General features: G+C 42.4%; 1 protein-coding gene across 1 annotated transcript in view; it reads left to right on the top strand.

The window, feature by feature from the left end:
• Nucleotides 1–6,776, top strand: part of FANCM (FA complementation group M) — a 154,533-nt gene extending 147,757 nt beyond the window's left edge. The window contains exons 19-23 of the mRNA XM_065402508.1: nt 73–179; nt 1,657–2,229; nt 3,088–3,472; nt 4,857–5,148; nt 6,641–6,776. Coding sequence (XP_065258580.1) covers nt 73–179; nt 1,657–2,229; nt 3,088–3,472; nt 4,857–5,148; nt 6,641–6,776 — 1,493 coding nt within the window. The remainder of the gene's footprint in view (nt 1–72; nt 180–1,656; nt 2,230–3,087; nt 3,473–4,856; nt 5,149–6,640) is intronic.
• The last annotated feature ends 5,056 nt before the right edge of the window (nt 6,777–11,832 follow it).

The raw sequence follows: 11,832 nt of genomic DNA on the forward strand, positions 1-11,832 counted from the left end.
GGTTGAAAACCATTGTGGAATTAAACCCTTAATAAAATGTTGTGTCTCTCTGTTTTCATAATTTTTATTCAGATTCTGAGATGGAAGGAGTTTATCTAAAATCTGTGCGTAGCCCAGCTCTCGGCAACAGGTATAAAATGGTGCACAAAGGATTCAATAGTGTTGCAGTTTTCTCACAGGTATGAAGTAAAATGACTCTGCTTTCCTCATGAAATGTAACATATTTAAGACTGTGTTTCTATTTAATTTTTCATTGAGGGGGGAGGGATAGCTCAGTGGTTTGAGCATTGGCCTGCTAAACCTAGGGTTGTGAGTTCAATCCTTGAGGGGGCCATTTAGGGATCTGGGGCAAAAATCTGTCTGGGGATTGGTCCTGCTCTCAGCAGGGGGTTGGACTAGATGACCTCCTGAGGTCCCTTTCAACCCTGATATTCTATGATTAAGGTTTGTTTGCAACCCATTGTTCCTAAATAGTGAGTTCTAGCAAAATCCCAGTTATGATTTTCTTATTCATTATAAAAGAGACCAGAATGCATACACTGATAGATGTGCATGCATCTATAAGTTTATACTACTCTCTTTTCTATCAGAGAAAGGTCATTACCTAATTTGAAGTTAAATGGCTTGGTTTTCAATATTTAGTCTTCTTTCATTTATTGAACAATGCAAAATGGACAATTGCATTAATTATTGCCGGTGGCCTCTTTATAGTCAATATAGTATCTTATATTGCCCTCATCACTGCTGTAACTGAGCATCTATATTAGATGACAAAGCTGATTTTATAGGTGGAAATCTTAACTTTTTTGCTATTTACAAATGAAAAATCAAATTAGCATGGTAATTAAGCTGGTCTCCTATACTTGCATGCAGATAAATTCCACAACGCATACACAACACATACATAGACGGCACAATCTGTGCAGAAGCGACTTTTTTCTGAATCTGAAAATGTTGTGGAGTATATGTAAACTGTGAAGCTTATTTTCCGAACTTGGCTGCATTCTGGAATTTAATTTTGCATTTCCCAAATCTTTATGCATTGAGATGTGTTGTGCAGAGTACATAGTTTGTTTTGAAAACACGTCTAGCAACATGCCTATCTCATTGTAAAATCTGTTGTATAGGCCTAGGGGAAGCTATTTTGCAGATATTGTAGAATTTGCATTGTATACATAGTAGAATGTGGGTTGTGTGTCATCAGCATTGTTTCATGTAAAAAATTGTAGAATTTTGTCTTTTGGGTACAAGTTTGAGGTTCTAGAATGAATGAAATTACAAATATTTATCTTTTAATAATCTGAAATATTTAGCTATAACACATACTGAAAACTGAAATTAGGATTGCCTGTTTAAAATGCAGTCTTAGAACTATTAACCAGTAAATCTCATTTAATTTCTCCCGTTATGTTACAGTCATATTCACTATAAATATTTTCTAGCGACAAATGATGGGCCTCAGCCTGCAGTACTTGCACGTTTCCCACTTACTCCCGGGGGAGTCACACACGTGGGGGCTGTAGGATTGGGCACTGGAAGTAGCTCAAATATTAGGTACCTGTTTTGCGTTCAGCATTTTGTATAAAACAGGGATAAATGAGCACACCGCTTACGTATAGTGCAAGGCCAAAGTGATCATGTTCTAATTCCTTCCAGATTCCTGAGCAAGATGAGGCTTACTTAGCAGATAGTTTCTGTGTTGAAGAGGAGGAAGAGGAAAGTCTCAGGAAAAGTGACTCTAGTGAAGAAGAGGAAGTGTGTGTCAATTTTGACTTCATAATGGATGAGCACTCTGCTAGTGGAAGAAAACAATACTTCACTCGCCGCAGAGTAAAACTAAACCAGGCCAAGACGGAACAAAATTGTGCAGTTCCATTGACAAAGAAAAGGTCCCGAATTATTGTTCTTGATGATTCTAGTGGGGATGAAACAAATGTCAGTAATCAGAGGCCAGTAAAAACATCTTCTCCCAGGACAGACTACAGCCAGGCTCACTTACCCAAGTCATTGCTTTCAGACTCTCCTGGACAGCATAAAGCTCCTGCTAGAAAGAACCCTATTCATCAGCCCCAGGAGAACAAGGGTCAGAGACTAATTAACCTGAAGGCTTCAGTGTCAGAAGTGCTGGACTTTCAGCCAGAAAGTAGGGGCAGAGGCAGGCCGCCTTCGCTGGCTATTGCCAGCAATGATTCCCTGAGAGGGGATGCGGATTTTCAGGCAAAAGTCAAGGTTCGTATTATTTCAAAGGCATAAGACCACCACTTCACTTCACATGTATTTATAGAGTGCCTTGCAAACTGGGGCCCTGACCCCGATCGATTAGTTACTTGTGCTATTGTAAATACAGGTAATAATGGCTGTGAATCTGGTGCCATTCGGGAGAACGTTGAAGGGGCAGTGCAGTGTAGTACTAGGGAAGTGGCCATATCTCCTTATCACTCACTAAGTGGAGCTTTACTGCATACGGTCTGCATTTGATGGTCAATGTCAAGATGTTGGGAACTGACAGAATTTTCAGTTAACAGTCGTTGAGGGACATGATCACATTTCCGATAATGGGGAGCTTCAGATAGTTTGGGGTCAAATAATCAGGGTTCTGTTATAATTTTGGTATTTATAATTCCTGTAATAGATTTGTACATTTGATCCAAAATCACACCGTAAAATCTGGCTCCTAAATCCTTATGTAGGCATCCAAATAAAAGCGGCCTGATTGTCAAAGGTGCTGAGCACGTGCAGCGCTGATGACGTCACTGGTATTGGTGAGTGCTGATTACTTTTAAAGTTCAGGCCACTCATCTGGTACCTAATACAGATTTGGGAGCCTAGCTTTAGGCAGGCAGATTTGAAATGTTGACCTTGAAGCTTAAGTCTCTGCAGTACAGAAAAGTTACAAACGAGATCAAAGTGAATTTCTCATTAAAAGATGCAACTGAATGATTTCTGAGAGAAAGCCAGGATGAGCGTGAAACAAAACTTGATGCTGCTAAGTTTTTATATTTAAATCCACATTCTTAGGGAGTGCCATCCTTTTGCTCCATATTGCTATTACAAACATGGTGTAGTATGTGCTTTTTATGTTTGCAGGTGGAAGGTTCTTCAAAAAACCACCGTGCAAACACTTCAGATACCTGGTGTTCTGCTTCTAAGGGAAATTCTGCTGCTGCAACACCTATTTCAGCTGCTCTTCTGGAGAGAAAAGCCTCCCTTTGTATTCTGGTTGACAGTCGTGAGATCGCCTCTGGATCGGAAATAATTTCCTCCCTAAAAGCAGTTCATGGAGTAAAGGTGCAGGTTTGCTCTCTCGGTGGCTGTGATTACATTGTGAGCAATCGAATGGCAGTGGAAAGGAGAACTCAGTCAGAACTGCTGAACAGTCTGAACAGGAACAAAGTTACACAACGGATTCAGCATTTGCAGAGCATGTTCGAGAGGATATGTGTGATTGTGGAAAAGGACAGGATTAAAACAGGTTAGCTAGTATTCACACTGCTGCTGTGACTGGCAAAATTAATAATGACTGCATTGGCTTTATATACTACTGGAACCAGTGAAATTTTAAGAACATTTGTTTTAGTACCTATGTAAGCCAGAAACCCATCTCTACAAGCTGAGCAATATAATTTGCTGTATATTGAAAGGTTTTATAAATGGATGTAAAGTTATTTGCAAAATCAAACATAGCGATCCCTATTTTATTTATTCATAGCAATGCTAGTCCCTGAAGCAGCCAAAAGCCCACTTTGCCCAGTGAGATTAAAGGCAATTTACCTTCTCTTATTTGTTTAGCTGAAAATATTTTTTTAAGTAGTGCTATAAAGGTAAAGGCCAATATTCCTACAAAACCGCATACTGTATATTTTTTAACTGAAGTGTACGTAGCATTAAGAAGACAACTTGTTCCATCAAATTGCCATGTTGCTGCCAATAGACATTTAGTATCTAACAGACTATGTAGTCAATGGCCTTGCTTTGAAATCAGTGAGAGAAGTAGGAGACTCTGTACAGCAGTTGTAGGTATTAAATTATTGAAACCAAACAGTTTTGTAAATGTAGCTTTGTTTTATGTGAAGTATAAATGCTTAAATCTGTAACGCCCAGTGCTCCTGATCCCTGCCCCATGTAACAAACTGGCAGAAGACTGTGGGATTGATGCAAGCTTTGAACATGGATGCTGAGGGTGAAGTGCTTAAATTCTATATAGTCACAAAAATAAGTGGCTTGACTTATGTAAAGGTGCCTCACTATCCCACTGCTGATGCTGTTGCACACATTGTTCATTCCTGTAACATCCTGTCCACTTTCCTTCATTCCCTTGTTTCCAAAATGCTGCTGCTCTCCTCCTTTTCCTTCCCCATTACTTCATCCATGTTACTTATCTGCTCAAGTTTCTTCACTGGCTTCTCATCTCTTACCACTTCATGTTAAAGCACCGAGTCCCTACCTTCATGGCCCTATATAATCTCTCCTCATCTTTGGCTCTTCCTTCTCCTCCACTGCTTGCCCCTGTGCTCCTCATGTTAACTGCTCTTCATCTACTTTGCATTTTCAACCTAGCATTTTGTCATCTAGCCCTTGTATTTGGTACAGCTTCCTACTTCCTTTCTGCCACATTTTCTCTTTCCCTCTTCCAAGAAACCAGCCTTCTCCCCAATAATCTCTTTTTATGTGAGTAGTTTTCCCTCCTCTCATTTTATATAGTGAGTTTTCTAAAACAGTCTTATTGTTTGTAAAGTAGCCTACAAAGTTCTGATCATGATTATTGATGTATATTCCTTTTTAACAATCCCAGATTTAAAAAGAATTCAGTCTCTCTGAAAACTCTGATTCTCAACTCTTCTATTCTAAATATGCAGGAGAGACTTCAAGATTATTTCAAAGGACCAAGTACTATGATGCCATGCTCTCAGCCTTAATCCGGGCTGGAATCCGAATCCTTTTCAGCTCTTGCCAAGAGGAATCTGCCCATTTGCTGAAAGATCTGGCTCTGGTAGAACAGAGAAAGAATGTTGCTATTCATGTGCCAACAGAAGTGAAAGGGGCCAAAGAAGAAGCTCTCCGGTTCTATCTGAGTATTCCCAACATCAGCTACTTAGCTGCACTGAACATGTGCCATGGCTTTGATTCTGTGAAGAAGATGATTAACAGGTAATGGCAGGTTGGATTGCTTTGTAAATACCTCAGGATTCAGGAAAGTGAATTTGGCGGGTGATCCTTTCACCTCCCTCTGTGCCCTTGCTTTTCATGCCACTTCCTTGACCCTCTCACACAAGATCTCTTGCCAGGGCAGGGATCATCTAGAGTGGCTTGGGGTAGCAATCTCTGCCACGGCACTGCTCATAATAAAGTTACTCTAACACAGCGTTTCTCAGATGCACCAGGGGCTTTTCTTGCGGCCACAGCCTCCTGGGCAGTGATTGGGGGGACGGGGCGGGGGGGAGAAGCAGTGGCTCTTCCCCTAGGCCGCCAGCAGAGGTTGGGCCCTGCCCCTCTGGAGCCAGAAATGCTGGAGGAGCAGGCAGTTGGTGTGAGTTCCCCATCTTCCTAGGGCTGGTGGGGCTCAGGCTTCCGGCTTCAGCCCTGGGATGGGAGGCAGCAGGCTCTGGCCATGGGACAGCAGACTCTGGTCCCTGGCCGCAGGGCTTCGGCCCAGACCTGGGCTTCGGGCGCTGGCCCCGGGCTCCCTACCCCCTATTGCCCCTAGCCTCCGCTGCCTCTCTACCCACCTCCCCATCCAGGGCTTAATTTGTCCCCCAGCATGCCAGGTCTGAGTTAATTTGCTTTGAAAAGTGATATTTGTATGTTAGTATAAATTTTCACTGCCTCTCAGCTAGCTAGCAAGACTGCTTCTGTGAAAAATGCTATTAACAGACATACAAATATCACTTTTCATAGCAGCAGACTTACTAACTAGCAAGTCTAGAACAAAAAAGGAAACAAAAAAGCAAAAGAAACAACAATAAAAGACAAGAACATGCAAAGCACCTTATTTTTGTTTCTATTCTGTTTAGGTCCAGTAAAGAATAGTACATTATTTTGATTGTTTGGAAAAAAAACAAAAAAAAAACCTTACATAAATAAATTACGATGATTTGGGTGTGTATCTATGCATATTGATTTGTTTTTCCTAAAGTTAATTAAGTATTTTAGGAAAAAATTGTCAGAGCAGCCACCAATAAGTGTCGGTGGCCGCACTTTGATGCTACCAAAAAATGTGTTGAGAACCCCCTGCCCTAACATGTGCTTTCCTTCCTTCACTGCTTCCAAGTGTCACGCCCCAGCACTTCTCTCTAGGCTCCCTGCTCATCTTCCCTTCCTTTCTAACTAGTCAGCCTAACTCTGGAATGTGACATAAGCCCCCTTCCTCAGCCCGGCCTTTGCTCTCACCTCATTGGGTCCCAAGTTGTTCTCTGCTTTGGGCTTGCCTCATCTGATATGGGGGAGTTCCCTCAAGTCCCAATGAGAGAATACTATGAAAAGTTCCCTGGCATCTCTGGTCCCTTACTTACCTGTATCAGATACATGTAGCAGATTGAACAAGCACCTGCTTCGTTTGTCCCACTTGGCATTTCCCCTAGTGTGTGCTGGAACCCAAAGAGCAGCAACTGAAATACCCTCTTTTGTGTAATGTCTTTTACAGCTCCCCGAAGGACATAGCCACCTGTGCCCAAGTGAGTCAGCAGAAGGCTGAGGAGATCTACTGCTATATCCATTCTGGCTTTGACTTGCAAATGCTGCCTGAAAAACTTCACACCAAAGGGAAGAGTAACACGTAACAGCAACACACTGAGACAGACACAAGTCTGGACTCTGGAACTTGAGGCAATTTATTTTTAAACAATGCACTTTATTATTGTTACATATGATTCACTGTAAAATATGTAAATAAATCCTTGCACAAAAAGTATATTTCTTTATAGGGGGAGAGGGGATGTTGAGTTGTGCTGCTGTGACAGAATGAGACATAAGTATCTACGATGTTGGTTCTTGGGGGAAGCATTTGCTGGACCAGGCCCACTCTGGCCATCCCTCTTACAACAGTGTTTGGAAGAGTGGATAGGTTACCATGCAAGACAGATGTGGCTCTGTCCTCTAGTGGCTGGTCCATACACAGGAATGTATGAGTCTACTTCTGCCTCTGAGCTACGGAAGGCTTCTTTAACTTGGGCAGTAAAACTTCTTGTGTTTTGCAAGGGGCATCATATTACATCTCTGCCCCTTCACTACAGTAATGAGGTGGTACTTTTTTATCCTTTTTATAGCTAGATGTTACTTGCAAGGTATGTATGTATGCCAAATATGGGCAGGACTCATGTCATTAAAACTTTCTCTGGCAGATGTCTATCATGTGGGCAAGCTTATCATTGTGTAAAGATGCCAAAATGATTTCCAGAGCCATCTGAATTCTCCCTGTCTCTTGCTAATAATATATACAGCTTATTACTACATCAGGGTTACAGCTGAACTGGTTAATAGTGGAGGCCTAAATGAAGCAAGGTTGTCAGCTGAGTGGTACACATGGCTCCTCTTGCCCAAAGCATGTCGGATTAACATGCTGTTGATGAATTCTAGATACTTGTCCACATAGAATGGTCTGGCACCAAAGCTGGACAGTGGTATTCCACAGGTAGACTAAAGCTGGGGTCTTTGCTGAGTTATGGAAAGATATTAAGCTCCACACCAAACTGATCCTTCCACATCTAGTACACCTTCAAACTGAGATCTCACGTCAGGAGTAAAAACTGAGGTAGCTCATTGTACCCAATGGCTTTCTGCTCTTGAAACATTCAAATGCAGAAACGTGATGTAAAAAGTTTCAATATCCCAGTGCTGAGCCATTTGTCATTTTGTTCTTTGGCAATGTGTATCTAGGAACCATTCGATGCAATGATACACACCAGCAGGGCCAGTGTTTTCTGCCAATGAAAACAGTAATTTTGGATATGTATTATGTTAATACAAAAAAAATGCTAGAGGCAGCTATGCTGGAGAGGTGGGGGACAGATGCGGGGCACGGGTACAGCCCAGGGCAGAGGGGTGAGGTGCTGTGGGCGCTGCCCAGAGCAGGTGCGAGCACCATCCACTGCGCAGCATCGTGAGAGAGCTCAGCATCCTGCTTCCAAGTGCCCTACCCACCCGGGGGAAGCTCCATGGGTCAGGTGTTTCTGGGCAAAAATCCAGAGGAGGGTAGGAGGGAACGTGACGCTGCATGCCCCACCCACTCTGACTTGCAATTCTGGAAATGAAAAATCATTTTGGAAAAAAACATAGCAATAGCTGCAATTTCTGGAAAACACTAGCCCTACCACCAGGGAACCACGCTCCGTACGCTGCTGCCACCTTGTGGAAATTGGGGGGGAAATCTATTAGTAGATGTCTTCCCTTGCTTAATATTAGGAAGATGGGTGAAGATAAAGATTTTTAAGAAAGATACTACTAACTATATCTTAGTGAAAGCCTTCCTGTTTCTTTTCCACAGCAACCATAGTTAGCTTTCAGAAAGACAATTGTATGGATTTTAAGGTAAGCAACAAAAGTAGAAATCCTTGCTGATAAGTGATTATTGAAGACTTGGTTGGCCTATCTACCACCCATTTGTTCATCCCAGGCCCTGCTAGGCTGCAGAACAAGTTATAGTGAAGTGTGATTAACAGTGGAGGTCTCCATAAGCACTGTGGTTTGAATCTAGTTCTCATATCCTAGATCTGATGTTTAGTTACACTGCTTCATGTTTAAATGTTAGAAAATGGCTCTACCCCATTACAGTAAAGTTTCATGGTAGGTTTTTTTAAGTGGCATAGCTTATTATTGGGGACCTACCAAATTCATACTTCAATTTGGTCAATTTCATGATCATAGGATTTTAAAATTGATAAATGTCATGGTGGTGTAACTGTAGGGGTCCTAACCCACAGGGTTTGCAGGGGAGGGGAGGCACAAGGTGATTGGAAGAGGGACAGGGTATTGCCAACCTTACTTTTGCGCTGCTGCTGGCAGCTGGGCGGCCAGAGAGCAGCAGCTGCTGCTCGCTGGCAGCTGGGCGGCCAGAGAGCAGCAGCTGCTGGATGGGAGCTCAGCTCTGAGGGCAGTGCCACCACCAGCAGCAGCACCAAAGGAAGGATGGCCTGGTCTGGTATTGCTAGTAGGGCTGGCAAGTGATTAAAAAAATTAATCGTGATTAATCACACTGTTAAATAAATTGTATTCTATTATTGTTTAAATATTTTTGGATGTTTTCTTTTTTCAAATATATTGTCATCAATTACAAGACAGAATACAAAGTGTACAGTGTTCACTTTGTATTCTGTGTTGTAACTGACATCAATATATTTGAAAATGTAGAAAAACATCCAAAAATATTTAATCCTAGAATATCAGGGTTGGAAGGGACCTCAGGAGGTATCTAGTCCAAACCCCTGCTCAAAGTAGGACCAATTCCCAGGACTGATATTTGCCCCAGTTCCCTAAATGGCCCCCTCAAGGATTGAACTCACAACCCTGGGTTTAGCAGGCCAATGCTCAAACCACTGGGCTATCCCTCCCCTGAGAGGAGCCAATACCACTCAGCTGACAACCTTGCTTCATTTAGGCCTCCACTATTAACCAGTTCAGCTGTAACAATGCTGTAACCCTCATGTAGTAATAAGCTATATATACTATTTCTATTGGTATTCTATTGTTTAACAGTGCCATTAATAACAATTTTTTTAAATCACAATTTTTTTGAGTTAATTGCATGTTAACTGCAATTATTCAACAGCCCTAATTGCTACCCCTACTTCTGTGCTGCTGCCTGCAGAGCTGAGCCCTCTCCGGCCACCCAGCTCTGAAGGCAGCAGCCCAGAAGTAAGGTGGTATGGCATGGCAGGGTATTGCCACCCTTACTGCTGCACTGCTGCTGTCGGGGCGCTGCCTTCAGAGCTGGGCGCCTGGCCAGCAGCTGCTGCTCTCCGCCACCCAGCTCTGAAGGCAGGTCAGAAGGTTAGCAATACCATGACCCCCCTGCAAACCCCTTTTGGGTAGGGCCCCCCAGTTCATGAAACGCTGGTCCTCTCCGTGAAATCAGTATAGTATAGGGCAGGGGTAGGCAACCTATGGCACACCTGCCAAAGGCAGCATACAAGCTGATTTTCAGTGGCACTCACACTTCTTAAACATTTTAAAAACCTTATTTACTTTACATACAACAATAGTTTAGTTATATATTATAGACTTATAGAAAGAGACCTTCTAAAAACGTTAAAATGTATTACTGGCACGCAAAACCTTAAATTAGAGTGAATAAACGAAGACTCGACACACCACTTCTGAAAGGTTGCCAACCCCTGGTATAGGGTAAAAGTACACAAAAGACCAGCTTTCAGTCTGTGATGTGTTTTTCACGACCCTACTTATTTTGCTCCTAAGCCCTTTACCTTCCATGGTAGCAGTTAAAGCTTTGTTCCTTTTTGAAGGGAGAGTGAAGTATATATGATTATGTAATTCTTTCCCATAGAGCTTGTGTAGAAAACTAGAAAGTAAGTTTGAACAGCTTTTTAGGTGGGCAGGGGAGAAGAGTATGCTAAATCAAGAGGAAATAGTAGAATTAAAATTCAAAATGATCTGGAGAAATGGTCTGAAGTAAATAGGATGAAAATCAGTAAGGCCAACTGCCAAGTACTCCACTTAGGAAAGAACAATCAGTTGCACACATGGGAAATGACTGCCTAGGAAGTAGTACTACAGAAAGGGATCTGGAGGTCATAGTGGATCACAAGCTAAATGTGAGTGAATAGTGTAACAAGCAAACATCATTCTGGGATGTATTAGCAGGAGTATTGTAAGCAAGATACGGGAAGGAATTCTTCCGTTCTACTGTGCTCTGATTAGGCCTCAACCCTAAATTACCAAAGCAATGGACAAGCTTCCTTACAGCAAACTCTTTCCTGCAGCAGACACAGCTCCCTCCTCAATTTGTTCCACTGTTAACTAAAACCTCTCCCTGTCCCAGCACCTGCCTGACTTTTCTGTTCCTATTGGTATCTTTCACCCTATGCCTCATCATGAGCATGCTCTCTAGTTAATCAGGCAATAGTTCAGGAAGTAAGTTAACGTAGCTCAAAACTCTTTACTTTACTCAAGTACTTCACAAAATTTTAAATTTAAGATGTTTGTTTTAACTCTACCATTTCCATTCCTAGTCTGTGAATTCCTAATGAACTTGCTCCATCAGTTACCTAAAGTGAAATATTTTTTTCCAAACTGATTTAAATTCCATCCTACCTAACAGCTTTCTAAAAAGGTCTGCTGCTGTTGTGGGCACAAATACAGGAGGTTTAGGCAAGATCTCACTAATGGTGAAATTGGTTGATTCCACTCCCCAGTATACAGACAGAACTAGCCACGCTTACCCACTTCCCTCAGCCAAGATACCACAACCAAAACTAGACATCTGAACCTCATTGCTGAGATTAAAACAAGTTGAATTGCCTTTAGTTTGCCCTTCACTGGGGTATGTGGAAGCATCCCTCAGCCTATCAGAGTGTAGTGTAGAACAGACTTGCAGTCTGAGATCTGTGTCAGCTGTTGTATGAACTTGTGGGGCTTTAATCCCTGCTCTGTACCAGGGAGTCTGGCAAAGTCTGCCTACATCTCAGGAGGCAGAACAGAACTGGCTGATGCTGCCTCCTCAGGTGGGAACAGGCCAAAGCCCTGCTGTAAAGGGTTTGAGGAGATTTCTGCACCAAATAACCCTTCTCAAACAGGCATGGGAATAGTCCCTTACCCAAAGCCATGTGAGTCCAGCTAAACTCTTCAGTGTGTTTTACAAACAATAACTGATCCTCACCCCAG

This window comes from Emys orbicularis, chromosome 4, assembly GCF_028017835.1.
Source record: "Emys orbicularis isolate rEmyOrb1 chromosome 4, rEmyOrb1.hap1, whole genome shotgun sequence".
Classification (NCBI taxonomy): domain Eukaryota; kingdom Metazoa; phylum Chordata; order Testudines; family Emydidae; genus Emys; species Emys orbicularis.